This window comes from Homalodisca vitripennis, chromosome 5 (genome assembly GCF_021130785.1).
Source record: "Homalodisca vitripennis isolate AUS2020 chromosome 5, UT_GWSS_2.1, whole genome shotgun sequence".
NCBI lineage: Eukaryota > Metazoa > Arthropoda > Insecta > Hemiptera > Cicadellidae > Homalodisca > Homalodisca vitripennis.
In genome coordinates this window covers 151,802,323-151,822,350 of record NC_060211.1, presented here as the reverse complement: position 1 = coordinate 151,822,350, position 20,028 = coordinate 151,802,323, and the positions used below count along the sequence as shown (strand labels likewise).

The 20,028-nt window shown below is 33.9% G+C and overlaps 1 protein-coding gene across 1 annotated transcript; it reads right to left on the bottom strand.

Annotated features, from left to right (window-relative positions):
• Positions 1–455: 455 nt before the first annotated feature.
• On the bottom strand, positions 456–18,544 carry LOC124363668. Its single transcript, XM_046818927.1, has 3 exons — positions 18,380–18,544; positions 4,112–4,230; positions 456–1,319 (listed from the first exon to the last, which is right to left on the bottom strand). Exons 1-3 carry the CDS (start codon positions 18,542–18,544, stop codon positions 761–763), a joined length of 843 nt encoding a protein of 280 aa, XP_046674883.1. The 3' UTR covers positions 456–760.
• Positions 18,545–20,028: the final 1,484 nt, after the last annotated feature.

Below are 20,028 nucleotides of genomic sequence, written 5' to 3'. Positions count from 1 at the left end.
CTACTGTTGGCGTCAAGTGCTGTGAAGTAGCTACTGTCACTACGACCGTTCAAGCATGACTTGTAGAAGGAATGTTGGGAAGTGTTAGCTGAAGTCCCGGACTCGATGAGACCGCTCTCCCCTTGTTTAAAATCAGGTTCATCCACCGACATGTGTAAGTCTTCAGATTCCTCTACACGTTTGGGCACTTGATCAAGCAGCAGCTCTCCATCACAACTGATATCCTCGTACATGACGTTTGCATGTAAACCCACATGATTTTTTGAGTGGTTTTACCACAGGACTAGTCAAAATTGAGGAACCATGGGATATGTTTAAAATGCTGTCACTTACACCATTCAGTGATGAACAATCAAAGTCACTTAACCCACTCAATTCGACAGAGGGCTTCTCAACAAGGATATCTTTATTAGTTTTATTTTCTGATGAGATGACGTCTTGGTTTTCTAAGTGAATTGAAGCTTGAATTAATGCTTCCACAGACAATGGATCTATTGTATCACGTTTGTTGGTTTCTGCAACACTTTCCAAAGCTGACTCCATTGACACTGCATCCTCATTCGATTCAACTAGTTTCTCAGTTTCAGATACCTCTCTACATTCATTCAACTCCTCCGATGAAAAAGTGTCTTCAACATTTCTAGACTCAACTATGGCTTTGTTTTCAAGGTCATGTTCAACTCCTAAAATGTTGTTACTCTCTTTAGTAGTATCAGCAGTATTGAATTCTAAGTCTTCATTAGACAAAGAACTGGTATTTTCAAGATTTCCACACTCTAATTTTTGTTTTCGAGTTGAAGCTTAGATCAGACACAGTGCTGTTATTACCCAGATATTCATTCAGGTTCTTCAAGACATCATCAGTAGTTTTATCAGCAGTTTGGCTTGAGTTTTCTACTTCAATACGGCTTGTGTGTTCAATTTTATCTTCTGTAGATATAGCACTGAATGTATCACAAAACTTATCCTCTCCGGTTCCTACAGTAGGCTTATTTCCACTACGATTCTGACAAAGTTCATCATTGCCTGTTAAGTTTTCATCATCTGATATGATCACTACAGAATCATTTTGGCCATCCAAGTCAATTATAACTACATCACTGTCAACATCTTCATCTTTGTTGAGTGAATCATTCAGAATAGCAGAATTTTCTACGTTTGAACTACCTTTTGGTTCCTCAATATTTGGAAGTTCTTCACAGTTAGCAGGAAAACTGTGTTTAACTGAGTCATTGAGCACATCGGGTAAAACTTGGGAACTGCTTCCTGCAAGTTTCTTAGTTGCTGATGGCCTGGGTGTGCTGCTTCTTACAACAGGTCTGGAAACAAATAACAGATTCAGATAAATTGCTCTGGTTTTTTAATGTACAGGAAGCAGAAATAAGGTAAATAGAAAATTTCAAAAACAAAATGACAATTTTAAGCAATGTGCCAGGTGTGGCTGACCGCCAGGGAAGTCACAGTGGCAAGGGCACAGCACCAAGCTCCTATTTCCCTACAGTCTTCTCGTCTTTTCGGAGCTTGTCTGATAATGTAGATGACATTTCTTTGAAAAAATATTAATTTTAAAGATTTTTTCTGACCTAGATGCGGCTTACTGCCTGAATTGTGTGTTGGTATATCTTAAATTACTTTTTGCTGGTATAGCGAGCAGTACAATGCGACACGGCATTACTATTTTACTGGTGATACAAAAACTTAATTCAGCCTAGCACAACTTAATGTGATCAAACAAATCAATCCAAAATGGGTAACAATTATTTTATAAAATTTGGTAATTTTTCTTAAGCCTATTAAAAGGTAACCTCCTTACAAAATTTTATTAAAATTGGGAACTGTTGAAAATTGCTTGGTTTGACAAAATTCTGAAACCTGGATGTAGATTCTAAGATGAGGTAGATCCATATTTCCCGGACAAGTACAATATCCGGGCAGAGGTCAATTCTATCAAATTTGTAAGAATGAGATTCAGTACAATATGACATATAACAGAGCAAATAATCTACAATTTGAAAGATCTTGTTCTAACCCAGAAAAAACTAAATCCAAGAGTAAAGGAGGACAAAGACAGTAATAATCTGAAGCATTGATTAACCCATTATACCAACGTCATATTTAAAGAGATCAATATAATTTAGAAATATTTAAATTTACTGAAATACTTTAGCAATAAACGATTGCACAGGAAATCCACTACATTTTTTTTTATATAAAGTAGGAATGGATTCAATTTCAATGATTAAAGTCTCATCATCATCCTTAGACTTTGCATACCAACTTTGACTGATAAAACCAAGACATTTGAGATACGAATAATTGTTACAAGAACCACAGACAAGGATATTTTGACTACCACAGGTCCTCACAAACAGAATAGAGAAATGCTCTATCAATTGCACAGCTAAAACACAGATAAGGTCATTGCTCAGACTAAACCTTGAGGAAGATGATTGTATCTTACTCAAAGAAACACCCACAAAAGAACAAAACAGAACTCAAAAGTCCTATTTAAAACAATAGAGCAAAAATCTGAGAAGCTTTTCTCTAATACTAACTCCTAAGTTGGCACCATTATTGTGTACAGGACTCCCACAGTAATCCGAAAGATATCCAATCAGAGTACTGCCGAATTATGGGAAAATCAATAATAACTCATATACGGACATGAAAACTTTATTCTTATTCAATGTAAATATATTTATCTAATTTCACACATATAGAAAACACAAAATAACTGAATTCAAAAATGATGTTTTAAATTGAAAACTGATATTACTCCATTGAAGTAGAAGGTATAATCATCAGATCAAAATCAAAACACGATCTCGAAGTGAAGGCATTTATTGAGATTCATGAATCGAGCATTTCTCAAAACTCAATCTGAAAACAATTGTATCAAAAACTGAAATTTTGGTTTGGCAGCAACAAGACCAAGAACTACGGCCTGCAGTGATGGTGGACGATGTTCTTCTTGATGAAGCTGAATCCATTAAGTTTCCTTGGAATGCACCTTGACCGAGGACTGACATGGGGACGACATTGAAAAGGTTTGCTCCAAGGTTGCCTCGGGCATTTTTGTTGTCCTGCGCAATCTTGCAAAATTTTGTTCTTTGGATGTATTGAAAACGGCATATTTTGGCCTGATACATCCACATTTGACTTACGGCTTGAGACTGTGGGGCAGCTGTTCTAAGTACAAATTCGAAAGAGTATTTAGAACTCAAAAGAAAGCTGTCAGAATTCTTTCAAAAATTGAACCCCAGAGAGTTGTGTAAAGATTCCTTTATATAGGGAGAGGATTGCTGACTTTTCAACCCTGCCTCTATATTCTCGATGTCGCCCTGTACTGTAGACTCAAATGTGAGTTGCTGCAGGGTAGGGATGTCCATCAGTACGAGACTAGAGGCAGGGACAAATTTAGAATCGACCAACACAGAACAATTGCTTTTGAACACTTGCCGTCACAAGTTGGTGTCAGAATAATCAATAGGCTCCCTGAAGTTATCAAACAACTCGATGATCAAAAAAATTCAAAGCTCGTCTAAAACACCTCCTGGTATCAAAGGCATTTAATTCTATTCATGAGTTTCATGATGGGTCGCTGGGATGAAAATTTTGAAAATTAAGAGCAACGAGAAAAATCCCTGGTTCTGATTATTGCCTTTCATTAAATAATAATTTTAGTTGACAAAATCATCAAATAAACTGATGTATTTTTTGTACCATTAACTGAACGTTTGCAATGCAATTGTTGTAAATTGTTTTTATGCAATAAAGGAATATTATTATTATAAAATAGTTGTGAAGTTTCTTCACTTTCCTAGGAATATAAAAAGAGACTAAGTTTTTATGTTTCTGTTTACACTATGCAGACACGTTTCTTGTCATTACACTGGACTCATAAAAATAACACTAATGAAACACAGACAGTTTGGGGATGAATACCAGTACATATCAGTCACTGTGAGGGCAGCAGACAATGTGTTTTCCTCCCCCCCTCTGTGGTCATTGACTTAATAGTGATTTATCTCCGTGTGTAAAAATGCAAGACTATAGCCAAACGGTGAACAAAGATCAGTTGTCTAACATCTAGTAAGTGTAGAGTACTTACGAGTCAAAGCAATTTCCAAGTAAAGCACGCTTCCGTATATCTTTTTCTGTAACTTTCCCCCAAAAAAACCTCTTCGTCACTGTCACAGTAAGTAAAAGAGTTATCGGCCATATCTCTTTCTACCTGAAACATATAGTGTTATATTTAACAACAGCAAAATTTTTGAACAAAATGTTTTATGAAATAAATAGTAAATTTTTTTATTGCTGTATATTTTTAAAAAATGTTGAGAATCCAACTTTGTAAACATAATTTTTGCAAAAATATACTTATTAATTAACTTAACTTAAAATATCATAAACCAAGTTTCTAGTAAAGCATTGATTTAAAAGTTATAATAAAACACTTCATTTTGAATTAGGGGCTGGTGGGCTTCAATAAAACTTATTTTACAGCCCACAATCATTTTATTATTTTTTTAAAATCCGTTCAACCAAATGTGAAGGTATCATTGATTTATTATTCAGTAAAACGGTTCAAACCAATTACATAATATTATATTAATTAAGCATTCTGTGCAAATACAACAAATACAGATTAGACCTGATTTAGTTACTAAAGTACTTCTCAATAATAAAGAGTAAAACTGCTTTGTAAATTTTTTTGTACTTTTGACACTTGAAGTAGAGGATAGATTTAAATTCTCGAAATGAGATGTTATAAAATTTTGTAACATATAATAATGGCAAATGTTCAAAAACCCTAGCAGCAACCTAATGTTTTATTACGAACATTTTGACACATACCTGAAGAACAGTAACGGACTTCTTATAAAAACCCTTATTAACACGAACCGTTTAATCTATAAAATAAATATCACTTAATTACACATGAGTTAACCCTTTGAGTACTGTGTAAAGAAAAAAATGCTGTGTGTGAAAAAGTGCCAGAATACATTTTTAGTGTATAACTTATATATAAACAAATTGGAATTAAAAGAAAGCATTTTAACTATTTAGAATCAATTTAAAAACAAAGATCTATCATGAATGATAATTCAGTTAAAATTATATCGAATTGAATTAAGAAAACACTGTCTATGGTGGTGTTCTATGGGGTTCAATTTTAGGTCTGATTCTTTTTCTAGTCTACATTAATAATTTACCAAATGACTTTCCAAATACTGACTTCTTGACTTCAAGAAAAACAACATAACACATTTTAAAACAAAAATAACCATAAAAATATCTTTAAATACGTAGAGATTAAACCTAGTCAAGTCACATGTTTTAGGAGTGAAAATTTGATGAATTTTCACGTTAATTATTTTGTAAACAAACTAAGCTCTTTTTGTTTTGCAATGAAGATATTAGCAGATTCTGTATCTATTTCTATTTGTAAAATTGTATACTTTACCCATGTAAAATCGATTCTGAAATACTGTAATGTACTCTGTTCATCACCTGATTTTGAAAAAGTATTCATAGCTCAAAAATCTGTTTCGAGCAATGGTTGATGCAAACTTAGAGAGAGCTGCCGACCACTATTTAAGAAAGTTAAAATACTCACACTACCATGTTTATATATTTTTGAATTGTTGAACCAAAACAATAATCACATACTGCCACCACCACCATAATGTTTTTTATTGTTCATAAAAATCAAAACGCCTTTGATCAATAAAAAAAATCACCACAATCATAATACTAGAAGACACACAAAAGTCTTCTTGCCTTTCTTAGTTCATTAAAACTTCTATTTGAAAAAAATCCACTATGAGACAATATATATATATATATATATCGTATGGGGGACAAAGGCAGCTATCCATAAATAAAATTAAATTAAAAATTACAATTATTAAAAAGTACGTAAGAACAAAGTTCTTGAGTCATAAAATTAAAAATAATATTAAAAATCTCCCGTCACAAAGCTAAATCCAAATACTGAAGCCAGTTTAGAGACCCATCCTCTAAACCACTCAGACCAGCCAGAGACCACCAGAAAACAATCGCAAAGGGCAGTCGTTTACAATGTGCTCAATTGTCTGAGAGTTTGCGCCACAATCACACGTCTGGTCGTCAGTAATACCCCACTTGAATTTCCAGTGATTGCTTCTCCCAACCCCAGTTCGAAAACGATTCAATAAAACCCATTCCTTTCGAGGAATTTCCAAGCCACCCGCTGCTTTCGTAGGATCGGATATCAAGAACTTGTTCCGTCCATCGAATGATTCCCCAGGATGACGCCCAGTTAGCATTAGGCGTAAAGTTCTCCTCTATCAACTGGGATGCCTGTTCGTAGTGGATGGCTTGCGTGATTTTGAGCCGGCTATCTTGCTGAGGAAGGTCGCGCGTAACGGGCAATTCGGGATTGGACACGATCTTATGAGACAATATGAGAATTAGCTTATATAATGGTTTACTTTTATCGTTAAAAAAGCTTAAAAAAATAATAATTTTCAAAATGTATGAAAAACCTCAAATTATTAAAATTATAAGCAATTCACTAAATTGCTCATTACTAAAAAATTATCAGTTTATTATATTTGAGTTTTATTCTGATTATATTCTGCTAGTAACTTAGTAAGCAGTGTCACAACTAGCCAAATATTATTTAATATGTCTGAAGTTCCGGTAATATCATTTTCAAGATATGCGTTTTCATGAATAATAATTATTCATTTCTGCTAAAAACTTATGCCCGCTGTATAAAAAAATCACAAAGATATTCTGCCCGTAGTCAACTCCTCAAACTTCTCTTTACCGCTCACCAAGAACAATCACTTTTAAATTTCATATCTCACATAATTTCCTCATTTTCACTGCCATTTACAAATTATCCAAACATTAGTTACTTCTTATGTACATTGTTTACATTAAACATTACTATAATTAGGAAGTTGACAGCATACCCTATGTTACGTTAAATTATTTTAATAATATCAAATTATTCATATAAAAAATATTCAATAAAACCAACCGAATTATGAGTGTAAGCCGCTATTAAAGTCTACCCTAATTACCAACAAAAGAAAACAATGCATAATAAATGTAAAATAAAACAGTGGCTGCAGTACATAAGTGGCCACCATGACAACCAAACTTTCGATATTTCTGACTATCAAAAACTAACAAACAATAACAGTATTTATTGTATGTTCGGTAATTTGGTATTATCTGGAGGCTACTATTTTAGAAAGAGCTTTTCTAACCGGGAACCTAAAAAACTACATTGTTAGAAAAATAGGCTTTATTTGAGTTTCTGTGAAAATTGCAAGTATTTATGACGACGATAGGTTTCTTGTTTTCTACTTCCCAAAAGGAAGCGATGTCGGGGAGAAGGAAGCCACTCTGCCCCTATCTACCACTGGGCTATATAAGTAGGTAAATACATTTGTAAGTATTATAAATATAAAAAGTTAACGAACATCTCTGATTTAGTTTGTGATACAAATAACGGCAATGTGAAACTGCCCATCAATCCTATCCATAAAATGAAATAATCCTGACACGAATCCTAGCCTGGTTTATGAACTACTCCTGACCTAGTTCCTGAACCAGTTCAATTAACAAAACTAAATTAATTTTATTATTTGAAAAACAAAAGAAAACCTATAGAATCTGCTTAACAGGCATTCTAAAACTAACATTACTGGTTTTCATGTACTTACTTAAAGGCCAAATGCAGAAAAAAAACAAATCTATAAATGACGTACCTCAAAAACGTAGGTGAAGATTTCGATAAAAACTTTATATACACATTAAATACATGGTCTACTGTATTATATTACTACCCTCATTCTTAGGCCGCGCCTGGTAATAGGTTACCACTGAATAACGATGTTACTGACACTAATATGTTATATACCGCCCATCTCTAATCAAGGTTCTCATTTCGTTCTTTCGAATAAAAAACTCAACCAACATAATCTTCATTATGATGGTTAATGCAAGTAATTTTTTGCTAGAGTGACAAGAATATGTATGCAAGGATTAACCAAAATCGATATATCTCCTAAAATAGGTGCGGCCTAAGAATGAGGCTTAAAATACTGTAGTATAGTAGACCATGTATTGAATCTGTATTATCAAAACCGGCTTGTATGTTTTTGAGGTATAGCCATTCATAGATTTGATTTAGTACATAGCCTGTAAAATCGGTGTGGCTGCTAAATAGGCGCAGCCAAAGAATGAGGGTTGTATTGTAGTATAGTAGACTGTGTCTCAAATGTGTATATAATGGTTTATCAAAATCGGCTTGTATGTTTTTTGAGGTGTACAGGTCTATCTATAGGATTTCTCAGAAACTTGTTAAATGTAGTTTTTCATTTAAAACCTTTATTTGTAGTATTTATCATCACATTATTAAATTAATATATATTTTGTATGAGTTAAGTTGATCAACTAGGTTAGGATTCAGTTAGGAACTAGGTCCGGGTATTCCGTTTTTTCTATGGATAGAATCTATGGCCAGTTTCACATCGTACCAAACAACGCATGTACATTGCTATTACTGTAGCCCTTACCCAAGTACTTCAGAAATTATTTTACTTAGTTTTAAAATTAATTGTAAAAAACATTGTCGTTTAATAAATTTAAAATCCCGGTAACAATTAATTTAAAATAATTAGAATTAAACTTGGAATATTTTTGTATTCTATATTTAGTTATTTCGGATAGGGTACGATAAGCGGACCCGGTTTTTTTATATCAAAGAATGTAATCATCGATACCTAATATTCGCATCTCAAATCCTAGACTATCAATTGATATAAAAGTATCTGTAGTCCTTCAATAACAATCATAATATGTATTAAATTAAAATAGTCAATATTTACAGTAACCAAACAAATTATTATAACCAAAATTAGGAAAACTCCATACGACCAACGGCCACATTTGGTATTTCGGTACAAGTCCAACATGTTGGAGCCACGAAAAACTTGTCTTATCAACTTTAAAAGCAATGTTTGTGCAGTTTTCTAAATTTTGCCGTTCAGTGCCATTTTTAATAATCAAATTTTACTTATGTAAAATTTAAATATTACCTTAACTTGTATGTATTTGAAAGTGTTTACAGCTGTTGATATAGATTATTTAAGCTAATTGTTTAAAATAATTAATCAGTATTGATTGATTATATCAATGGTTGTGATTAAGTAATATCGTTTGCAAATTTTGATATAAAAAAAAAACCGGGTCCGCTTATCGTACCCTACCCATTATCTCAAATCAATAATTTGGTTCACTGATTTGATTGTCGAAGTGTGATTGTGTGTGTGTGTTATTATAATGCATCCAAAACTACTGCCAACTATGCTATCATAACAAATGACTTTTATTGCCTAGCCTTATTAACAGATTTTAATGGGCTTTGCAATATTCAAGTAGGCTAACCCAATCCCAAAAGCCAGTAACAGGCTCCTTGGCACTTGAAGGGTTACTACACAGATTACCTAAGTTCTGCCGCAAATATGCTATTTGAGTTGCAACCCACTAATAATTATATTCTAATGGCGTCTGTGACTTGTAATTTCTAGGTGGAAAAGTCTTTCCATTAAAATGACCAACATGTTTAACATGATTATTCAGCTACCATCTGACAGATTGGATAATCGAGGGACTTGGAAGGAAGGGGTATTTGTAGTAACCAAATTATTGGTTACAATAGGCTACTCTTTTCATTTTAAAAAAAAAAGGGCATGTTAGGCTATACTGCAGTTGGTAATTAACACTAGCGCTACAAACTTTCAAATATCCATGTGTATCACTAGGCCCTAATGATAAAAGCTGTTGCGAAAGTAAGAATTAAAAACATAGAATTTGATTTAAATTGTAGTTCTCTGTTAATAGTGGCTTCTCTTATTAAATAATAATTCATATTATTATCTAAATAATACAAAATCCCCTTAAGAAACAACAACCATCCTTTATAAACAAACAAACGTTTTGCTTGTTTATAAAGGTTTTTGGTAAAATCAATGTTTGAACATGGTAGCATCAGTGCTCTGTTCAATTGTAGCATTATCTTTATATTCACATTTTAAAATACAGTATTGCTGTAATATCACTGTTAATTGAAATTAATTCTGTAATTATCAATCTTAAAATGTTTGTCTGCATTACTACAGCAAATTGGATTGCATGTATATTCTTGTTACTATAAATAATTAAGACATATAAGTCTAATTGTAAAATGGTATGTCCTTTGATAAATAAATGACTTAAAACAAACACCTACTGGGCACTTAAGAATGTACTGTATGTCCAATACAAAACTCGATGTTATTAGATTAGAAAATAAAGTAGTGAATATAGCAAAATGATAAGGCTTACTAACAGCAGACCAATAATCAACACACTGAACTAAAATCCTGTAACTACCTCTGAACTTAAATTTGTTTTTATCAATAACTAGTCGTTAACTTTTAAATTTCATTCCCTCGGAATATTAAAATAAAACCCAAATCGTATTTTATTTCATTAACTAAATCTTAACAACACGAAAAACAAATAAAGATAATAAATGAATTACCTAGACTCCTATCCTTCAAACACTTAGTAACTAATACTATACCTAACAACAAATAGTTGATTTTGATTTACAAATGTTTCGTTGATTTGGTCAAGTAGTTTACGCTCCAAAAATGCAGGGAGCCAACATTAGAAAATGAGATGAATCCGTTGTGTAAAGTTTAAAACATCACATAAGTAAAATTATGTTAATTGTTAAGACATTATCACAGTAAAATCAGTATAAAACCACTATCGATTTTAACTAAAGTCGACTCAAAAGAAAATTTATATCATAATGCACATCCATTGAACCCATTGAAGTTAAAATCTTGCCTACTCGACGGTCCAAATGTTACATTATTGTATCAAAACAGTAACGTCCAGACGCAGCCTTTAGTGATGGACATAATTATACATTTTTTAAACAACGAATACAAGAACTATCTGTCTATGAATGTCTGATACTTGATTGAAGTCACTAAATTAAATTCATTCTAATTTATCTCATTTAATATTTATATGATATCGGCAAGCAAACGATTTAAAATAAATAATAATTAAGTTGCTAAATGAATAAAGAACCAAAACTTACAATAATAAAACAGTACATACAGAAAAGGAATGAGAAAACCTCTGGAGAAAGTATAATAAAGCACACATTGTACCGTCCGTAAGATATTATCGGAAAACTTTAACTATGTAATGACTCTTGGTAGGTTTTATTGCATGTTATTGAATGGTTTTTTTGTATGTTTATAAAATATTTGATTGTAATTTTAATACAAGTTTTATTTTATTTTTATTGTATTGTTTATTTAAGCAGCTGCACGTACTATTTTATAATCAAAATTTTGTTGTATAAACTAAAGGGATGATTGGTCAGAGGGAAGGAAACCTCTTCCACCAGGGAGCTCGAATGGTTCACAGACGGCTCTAAAACAAAAAGTGGCACAGGCGCTGGAATTCTGGGAGTGAGATCCATGTAGGGAGCTGGTGGTCCCTATGGGTCCGTATCCGACAGTCTTTCAAGCGTAGGTCGCAGCTATTATGGAATGTGCTCGTGAGAATCTTCGTCTGCGATATAGGAGCAAGACGATTAATATTTTCACGGACAGTCAGGCAGCGCTGGACTCCTGCGTGATCAAATCCAAACTGGTTTGGGATTGCTATCAGGCCGTTTCCTTCCCTTGCCAGAATCAACAATGTAACCGTTTGTTGGGTTCCTGGTCATGAGGGGATTCTTGGGAACGGAAAGAGCTGATGTCCTGGCCAACCAGGGCTTCAGCGACAATTATGACGGGCCCTCAACCGTTCTGCGGTGTTCCAAGGTGTGAATCCTGTAGGGTTGTCTCGAAATGGATTCGCGCGTTTGAGAATGAGTAGAATGGTATTACAGTCACCTTCCTCCAGGGTGGCTTCGGACCTTCTCTCATTAAACAGATCAATGTCTTCTCAGGTTATTGGTCTCATTACGGGGCATGGTCATCTGAGGAAGCATCATCACAGAGTCGGCATCCTTCAGGAGGATCCGCTCTGGAGAAGGTGTAATGAACAGGAGGAGACTGCTGAGCACCTGCTCTTTGATTGCCCCGCAAATAGCAAGAGAGCGGTGTGCCATCTTTGGTAGTTTGGACAAGGGTGGTGAATTTTCCCAGGAGGACTTGATAGGTTGTTTTCGGCGGTTTGTGGAACTGCTGAAATTGTAGACTGGTGGGCCTCATGGTGTGTTTCTGGGGTGCGCAAAGAGCCCTTAAGGCTTAAGTGCATGGCAGTAGGCCGCCCCAAGGAAAAAGAAAGAAATATATATATATATTCTTTTATATATATATATATAAAATGACCAAATTGGTTCTATTTGTTAATTGGACATATAATTCGTTTCTTATTGAACTAGTAATTTCAATGAAATAGTTGAAACACTAGAACAGGCAATTAAATTTTGAAGTGACTACTTCTTTTAGCGAGCTATGGATGTGTGTTTTGCATGGGAAAAAAAAACTTTCGTTCGCATCACGTAACGATTGCTTGCTCTTTAGCCGCTAGGGGCGGGGACTAATTTTCATTTATTATTTGAGAAATACAAGATTGCAATGAAAATTATACTAACTGAAATAACGGAAAAGGCGGGAAATTACTACATTTTCATTGCCGTTATATTATAAACATGAAATTATGGGTATACAATTACTGAAATAAGAAATAAAAAATTTCTGGACTTAAATCTTTTTGCTCCACATCTCATTGCACTTGTGTTTTTACCGCTTGACATTGTTAAATTTAATTTATCTTTTAAAAAGGACAATTAATGATTTAATCGTTTCTTCAGAAATATTTGGATTAAAATCTGTTTTACGTAATTTATTTTTCTAAGTGATGTAAGATAAGGCCCAATATAATTGAGTAAAGGTTATAATTATAATCAACAGAAAGATTAATTTTCTTCCAGGATTAAATTACACTGCAGCTTTGTTAGAAAAGATGTACAAAATGTATTTGTAATCCTTTTTAAATATCGTCAAAACGAAACCAGTTGTGAACTGGAATAGGAATTATAGATGAGCCGCATTGAAAGCGACCTGCGCGAAGATTTATTGTGGGGGGGGGGGAGGAGCAGGCGCTTGACCACGCTCTCTTTCACTGCTTCATCTATTTCTTGCTGGTGCTCTGCTTCCATTTGTTGGTGTTTTGGAGCATCACGCTGTTTTGTTATTCTCGTTGTTACGTAATAACAAAATATTATTATATTATGTTAAGAATAGTGCATTGAATCTATTTAATATGTTAGTATAATTACGAAGTATTTAAACAAATGTTTATTGTTAACAGCTGTTTGTTATTATTACTAGGTTTGTAAAACAGTTGTTATGCAACACATACCTACGAGTGGTAAAATGGCAACTGAGGAGTGGTTGGTAAGAAATATGGAGGGGGAAGGAGTCCGCACTTCTCCCTCTTCACATCACTTTCACTCACTTTCACTTTCACTACTGTACCTCCCGCACTGTTCATTTAATAAGTCGCTTTCAAAGCAGCTCATCTGTAATAATAACCGTGCTGCCCTTCAATTTAGAATCCGATGAGCTTTAAATACTGCTTTTAAATGATGCAGTAAGTTGGGATCAATTTTAAGTTGGATTCGTTAATAAATAAATTAGTAGTTCGTATTTTGTTCAAACCAGTATTTTAGCATATATTTTAGTTTGTGTATGATTTTATTCACAGCCCATTATAAGAAGTAGTCACTTCTGTTGGTCAGTTCCGCTACTGCCTTCCACTAAAAAAAAACTGCCATTGCTAGTCCAAGCTCTCATTAGGAATGGTCAAAGAAATTATAAAACTTTATTACGGCTTTTCTTGCAATTCCGGATGCGAGCGGACGGTGCACTTACTACGTTGCAACACAGCCCCGGCAGTCTGGCGGCACAGAGTAACGTAATAAGCTTTAATAATGCAATACCGGTGGTTTGCGCGTTTTCAATAAAGTTTTGGATTTTATTTGGAAAATTATATAGTTTATTAAATTATACACCCTAGGTAATGATCTTAAGAGCTCCACAACGTGACCAATGCCAGCCTGATGAAGAAAAAAAGTTGAGATGGTAGTTGTATAATATTTATTTCTGTAATTCAACAATAAAAATACATATTTAAATAGTACATTTGTAACTATCATTTATACCAAACGGATCACAAATTTCTGAGATACAAAGTTTTAGAATTGAAGTTTGGTTACCAGCTAATGGTACAGGTTCTACAGTAACCAGAGGCCGACCCTTGTCCTTCCTGCTAAACATGTCATGAACATATCCAACATTGAGATAACCTTATTATGAATACCAAAGGGAGCAAGATTAAGACAGCCTCTACAGTTCTCTAGAAAGGTCCCGTAATGGTCATGCAGGCTATCCTGGCTACCGACAACGTAACCTCTATTTTAGGCTACTAAATCGTAGTTCCGAACGTCAAAATAGTCTAGATCGGTGTTCATAGCCCTCACCTTCCAAATTGGGACCACAAACATAACGATCGACCTGGTGACAAACTCGTTCTGAAAAAGGTTATTTACGCATTAGAGTCACTCAGATTTCAAGTGACAATTAATTTTGCGGTAATTCTGTTCCATTCATCTCTTAAGCAGGGATCGTTTCAAATCATGGGATAGCATGTGTCTACATCATGTCAAAACTGCCAGAACACAATCCTTAAGAGCTGCACTGTATAATACGATTCTAGATGGTCTGGTACCATTACATATGGGCGCTGTATCCTAAGAACCAACCAAAATAAATTCTTGGTAAAACAGGTTGTTATAGACCGCCGATTGCCGCGAGTTTATGTGCAAGTTACTCGCGTACGCACGACCTACCGTAATTTGCTACTGCAGTCGGGGCACAATCCGTCCCGGCCCTACTGCCCCGGATTAGCACAGTGGTATACTCCCACAAGTTTTGTCTCCGCTCTAGGCCTGCGGTTGCGAAATGCGATCATTCATGGTACGTGTTGGCTGACTAATAACAATCAATGTATTTATTACAGTTGACAACAATTCATTCAATTGTATGGGCAACGGTCAGTTTTAATTGATTTGAAATGTTTTCTATTTATATATAGTAGCTTAATAATAGGACTTCAAAGTTTCGAGATACTAGGCAGTTCTAGGTCGTAAAAAGACTCCATGATGCCTCGTGATCTCATATCAGGGTGACATTATATCCCACATTCTCATTTTCAAGGTCTCTCATCTGTATTATCAATTATGGAAAATTTACCAAAGAAGTCTCCTTAGGCCTTAGTGATTCCAAGGACCTAGAAAATGCTCATTAACTGCCCTTTAACAGTTCCAAAGGGCTAGAGATTACAAAGAGCTAACAGATAGACTTGTATCTACCCTGTGGGTTGGGACTCTAACGAATCGCCTTCAAAACTATGATCCTCACTTTAGAGTTTGGTATGTCATCCACAGTGGGCTTAATACATACAAGGCTTATTCCTCGTGCGAAATGCGTAATGAAACGTGACTAATCCAGTGGCGTAGCGTGTTAAAAATATATTGTGTCCTTTCGTTTTTAAATCATAAAGTATAAAACAATACTTTTGGGCTCGGCCTTTTGGATTGTGTAGTGTAATCACGGTATTTCTATAGGTCGCGGTCACGTGACGTCGCAAAGTAACCTGAACCGTAACAACACGGCGAACAGATTTTAAATTAGCGACCACTTCGTTCAAATTCGACATGGGGACGTAAAATGACTGCTTAGAATTAAGTTAAGATGTTGATTTGATTGAGGTGTCATTAAAACTGTAAACGTGATAATTATCGACAAAAATATAAGTCACTTTCCGGTCGGAAAATAGACTTGAAAAACTCTACTGATTAGAACTTAAACTAATTTGGATTTCAGTGATAGAGGTAAACGTGGTGTTTTCGATTGAGTTAGGACGACGATTTTTGTTATCATTAAACTGTACCCTGTACCTATATAATTATCGAGAAAAAAAAATCACTTCCGGTCGGTAAATACCGAAGAAAGCTCTCTCTACAGACTCAAGTTTTGACGTATTTGGATTTCACTGGTTGAGGTTAAAGTGGTACTTAGAATTATGTTAGGACGGTGATTTTAGGTATCATTTCAATGCCGACTAATACATATATAATTATCGAGAAAAAAAAACAATTAAATCACTTCCGGTCGGAAAAATACCGAGGAAAAGCTCTACTGATTCAGATTTTGGATTTCACTGGTTGAGTCGTTGAGATAAAAGTAGTACTTAGAATTATGTTAGAACATTGATTTTAGGTATCAATTGAACGCCGACTAATACCTATATAATTTATAGAAGAAAAAATTGAAAAAAATCACTTTCCGGTCGGATGATACACCGGAAAAAAAAAAAACTCTACTTATAAGAAGTTCCGACTACTTTGGATTTCACTGACTGAGGTATTATTTCATTTTCCTTAGTATATTCTGATCGGAAGTGATTATTTTTTGGTTTTTTTTTCTCGATAATTATATATTTATTAGTCGGCGTTGAATAAATCTCTAAAATCAATGTCCTAACATAATTATAAGTACTACTTTTACCCTCAACCACTCAACCAGTGAAATCCAAAATCTTCAAAACTTGAATCAGTAGAGAGCTTTTCTTCGGTATTTACCTGGAAGTGGTTTTTTTCTCGTTAATTATATAGGTAGTCGAGTACAGTTGATAACAAAATATCGTCGTCCTAACTCAATCAAAAATACCACGTTTACCTCAGTAACCGAAGTAGTTGAAATTCTAATCATTAGAGTTTTTCAGGTGCATTTTATTTCCGACCGAAAGTGATTTTTTTAAATTTTTTTCCGATAATTATATACTTATCTACAGTGTAATGATACAAAAAATCGTCATTATAACTCATTCATAAATACCTCAATCAGTGAAATCCAAAGTAGCAGAACTTTTAATCAGTAGAGTTTTTACGGTGCATTTTCCGACCGTTAGTTTGATCTGTACCCGAGCAACACTCGAAAATTGCCCTCTTTTTCTAAAGGGTTTTCGGCCGTCAGTGGCCCAATGTCCCCGAAGGGGTATTTCATTTTCTCCACAGAATATAGTTGTGTCAATTATACGCTTGAGTGAAGCTCTGTTTTGTTCTTTTTCTTTCTTATCCAGTGAATCCAACATCACTTTAGTGCCTTCTACTACTCGGCCAGAATCGAACTTCGTAAATTTTCGTTAGCTATACAAGAAAATTTGTGGTACATTGTAGATCGATACAAATTGAGCCGTTATTAAATATTTTGATTTATACATTGTGATATGAGCTTTGGTTGTTACATAATGTTGTTTCTTATTAATTATAATTAAATTATTTTGTTATTTATTTGGATGGTGGTAAATTTATTATTTTATTAGTTGTTATTTATTAATGGTATTTTTTAGTTATTTATTAATGCGTAGTAAATTAAACTTCAGCTGTTATTTAATATTTTTCATATTATTTATAATTAATCGATTTTGATATAGGTGTTAAATTATATGTATATTATGTTAAACTTTGGATATTTTATAACATTTATTTTCTATTACCTTACAATTAAGTGTTGGCGATATTTATTTGGATTTGTTAATGTCTGGCATGCCATCTGTTACTTAGATACACATGATATGTACAGTTGACTCAATAAATAAATAAATTTACATCCAATACTAAAACTCTGTAAGTAGAGTAAAGAGGGCATGGTTTGATCCCTTTCTTACCTGGAAAAGATGAGTTTCTCAAATTATAAAGTTGTACTGCAACTGTTGGGGTCATAACCAAATCCTAGAAGATATATCTTCGACATTTTGTCACAATTGACTGGTGGGCCAAAACCAAACACCTTCATTCTTTGATATGGAATGATTTACCTTGACGGGATGGAATGTCATATTACACCATTTGCCTTGGTAATCAACAAAATTTGAGAAAAATTACAAAAAATATAATTTTAAATTAGTAGATCATACATACATTTACGTACTATTATTCTAGTAATAGACAGTAATGTGCAGGGCCGTGCGCAGAATTTTATTTAGGGGGGGGGGGTTCTATAATTTTATGAAATAAAAAAGAAGAAACTTAAATAAGTAATAGATAAAAAATTAATACGTATGGAAAATGATTTTATTATAAAATTGTAAAACTACATACTTTTAATACATTTGTAACTCATTATTTAAACAAAGTAAAACTTTTTCAAATAAAAACATATGTGATCTACTCTTTCAATAAGTTGATGCGTAGAGGTACAGAAAAAAATTCATCTAATACTAAGTTCACATCTACTTCAATGTCAAACTTAGGGCCGGCCGGCCGCCCGTTATCGCTCGCAACAACGCCACCTATTCGTGGCTGCAGGAGGACTGAGCGCTGCACGCTCCGTCGCTCTGGTCCGCGCATGCGCGCTTCCGTTTTTGGTCCCGCGCGACCAATTGTGTAGCGCATCGGAGCTCCAATTTTTAAACAGTATATAACACAAATCAGGCGGAAAGCGCGCGCAATCAAACGATTGGAAATATTTGCGCGCACATGCGCGTAAACTGACGGCGCAATAGAGCACAATTAAACTGATATATGGAAACAATATGATATATCCCAATCTTCAAGGGGGGGGGTTTGAACCCCCCATGCGCACGGGCCTGGTAATGTGTAATAAGGATATGAAGTCCTTTAATATATATTCCTACTAAATTTAAAATTATAAATGGATAATATAAATTAAAAGGAACAAAACCTATACTGGACAAATGCACAAAAAATATTCTTCAAAGACTCATACTGAGATTAGTAATTTTTAGAGTTATACTTATTCGTATCCATTAGCCACTCCACAACCATTACTGTTATAAAATTGTAGCACAGGAAAAACATGCACCGTGATTGGAAGAAGCAAACTAATCATAAAATATGCCAACTGAATTTTTTAAAAGAATATATTGCGCAATAGAGTTCCTTTTGGGGGTTGAAGTTTTAAAAGAAACTACAGAGGAATGCTTTTTGGAGAATTCTCTATAAATTCCAATACTTCTTTATTTAAAATATGTCGTTTCTTTATTCAACCAAGCCAATAATTTAAATTTAAATAATAAAAATTAATAAAAGGCGCAGAGCCCATTAGTTCAAGTAGTTATAAATTGATGTTTATATCACCACTGAAGTATGTGTGCCCACAATCGCTATGGGCATGGCTTTTACTCTGTTAGGCAAATTTTTATGAGTTATTTTACCAAAAGATAAAGATTTCATAGATTTAATACCAGATTTTCCAACCTATCAACTTGGTTACTAAACTTCAATACCAGTAAAACCTAATGTAAATTAATGGTGCCATTTCTATACTGTCTTAAAGTTTTAAGTGCATTAGAAGTCGTTGAGATTAGGCTAGTAGAAAAAAACCACCTCAAAAACAATCTGACACAAGAGATTAAGTGTTAATAGTTTAGTTTAGAAGCTGATAGCCAATTTCTATTTTATAAGTACACAATCTGGGTTTTCTTAAAATCGATTGAGGAGTTTCTGTTAAGAAAGAAATCAAATATCAGCCATAATAATTTTGGAGGAGGTTGAAATGAGAGGGTATCAAAAGGGTTAAAATATGAAACAATAACTTTTTTTATTTTTAATACACTAAGAATTGATTGTCAGACACATAAATAATAGTTATATCACCATCAGACAACTAGATAATTGATAGTAATAAGAAGTTGTCTCTTTAAGCAAATTAGTCGGTCTATACCTTTTTCTTTTTTTATTTCAAGGAGAGACCAATCCCCTTTTACATCTTATCCTGGTGTTTAAATGGTTACCTGGCACCGATTTAAACTTAATTTACATTTCTGGCAGTTGATTTTAAGTATAAAAAAAATCCAGAGGCTTTAATTATGTATTTCTATAATATCTTATTATTAATAAGCTTTGTAAAGGAATTG

Coding starts and splice junctions, on each gene's coding strand:
- LOC124363668 (XM_046818927.1), bottom strand. CDS start 18,544: ATGCGCTACACAATTGGTCGCGCGGGACCAAAAACGGAAGCGCGCATG. Junction 4,231..18,379: donor AGTTTGACATTGAAGTAGAT/GTGAACTTAGTA, acceptor TGTTTCAGGTAG/AAAGAGATATGGCCGATAAC. Junction 1,320..4,111: donor CTTGGAAATTGCTTTGACTC/GTAAGTACTCTA, acceptor ATTTGTTTCCAG/ACCTGTTGTAAGAAGCAGCA.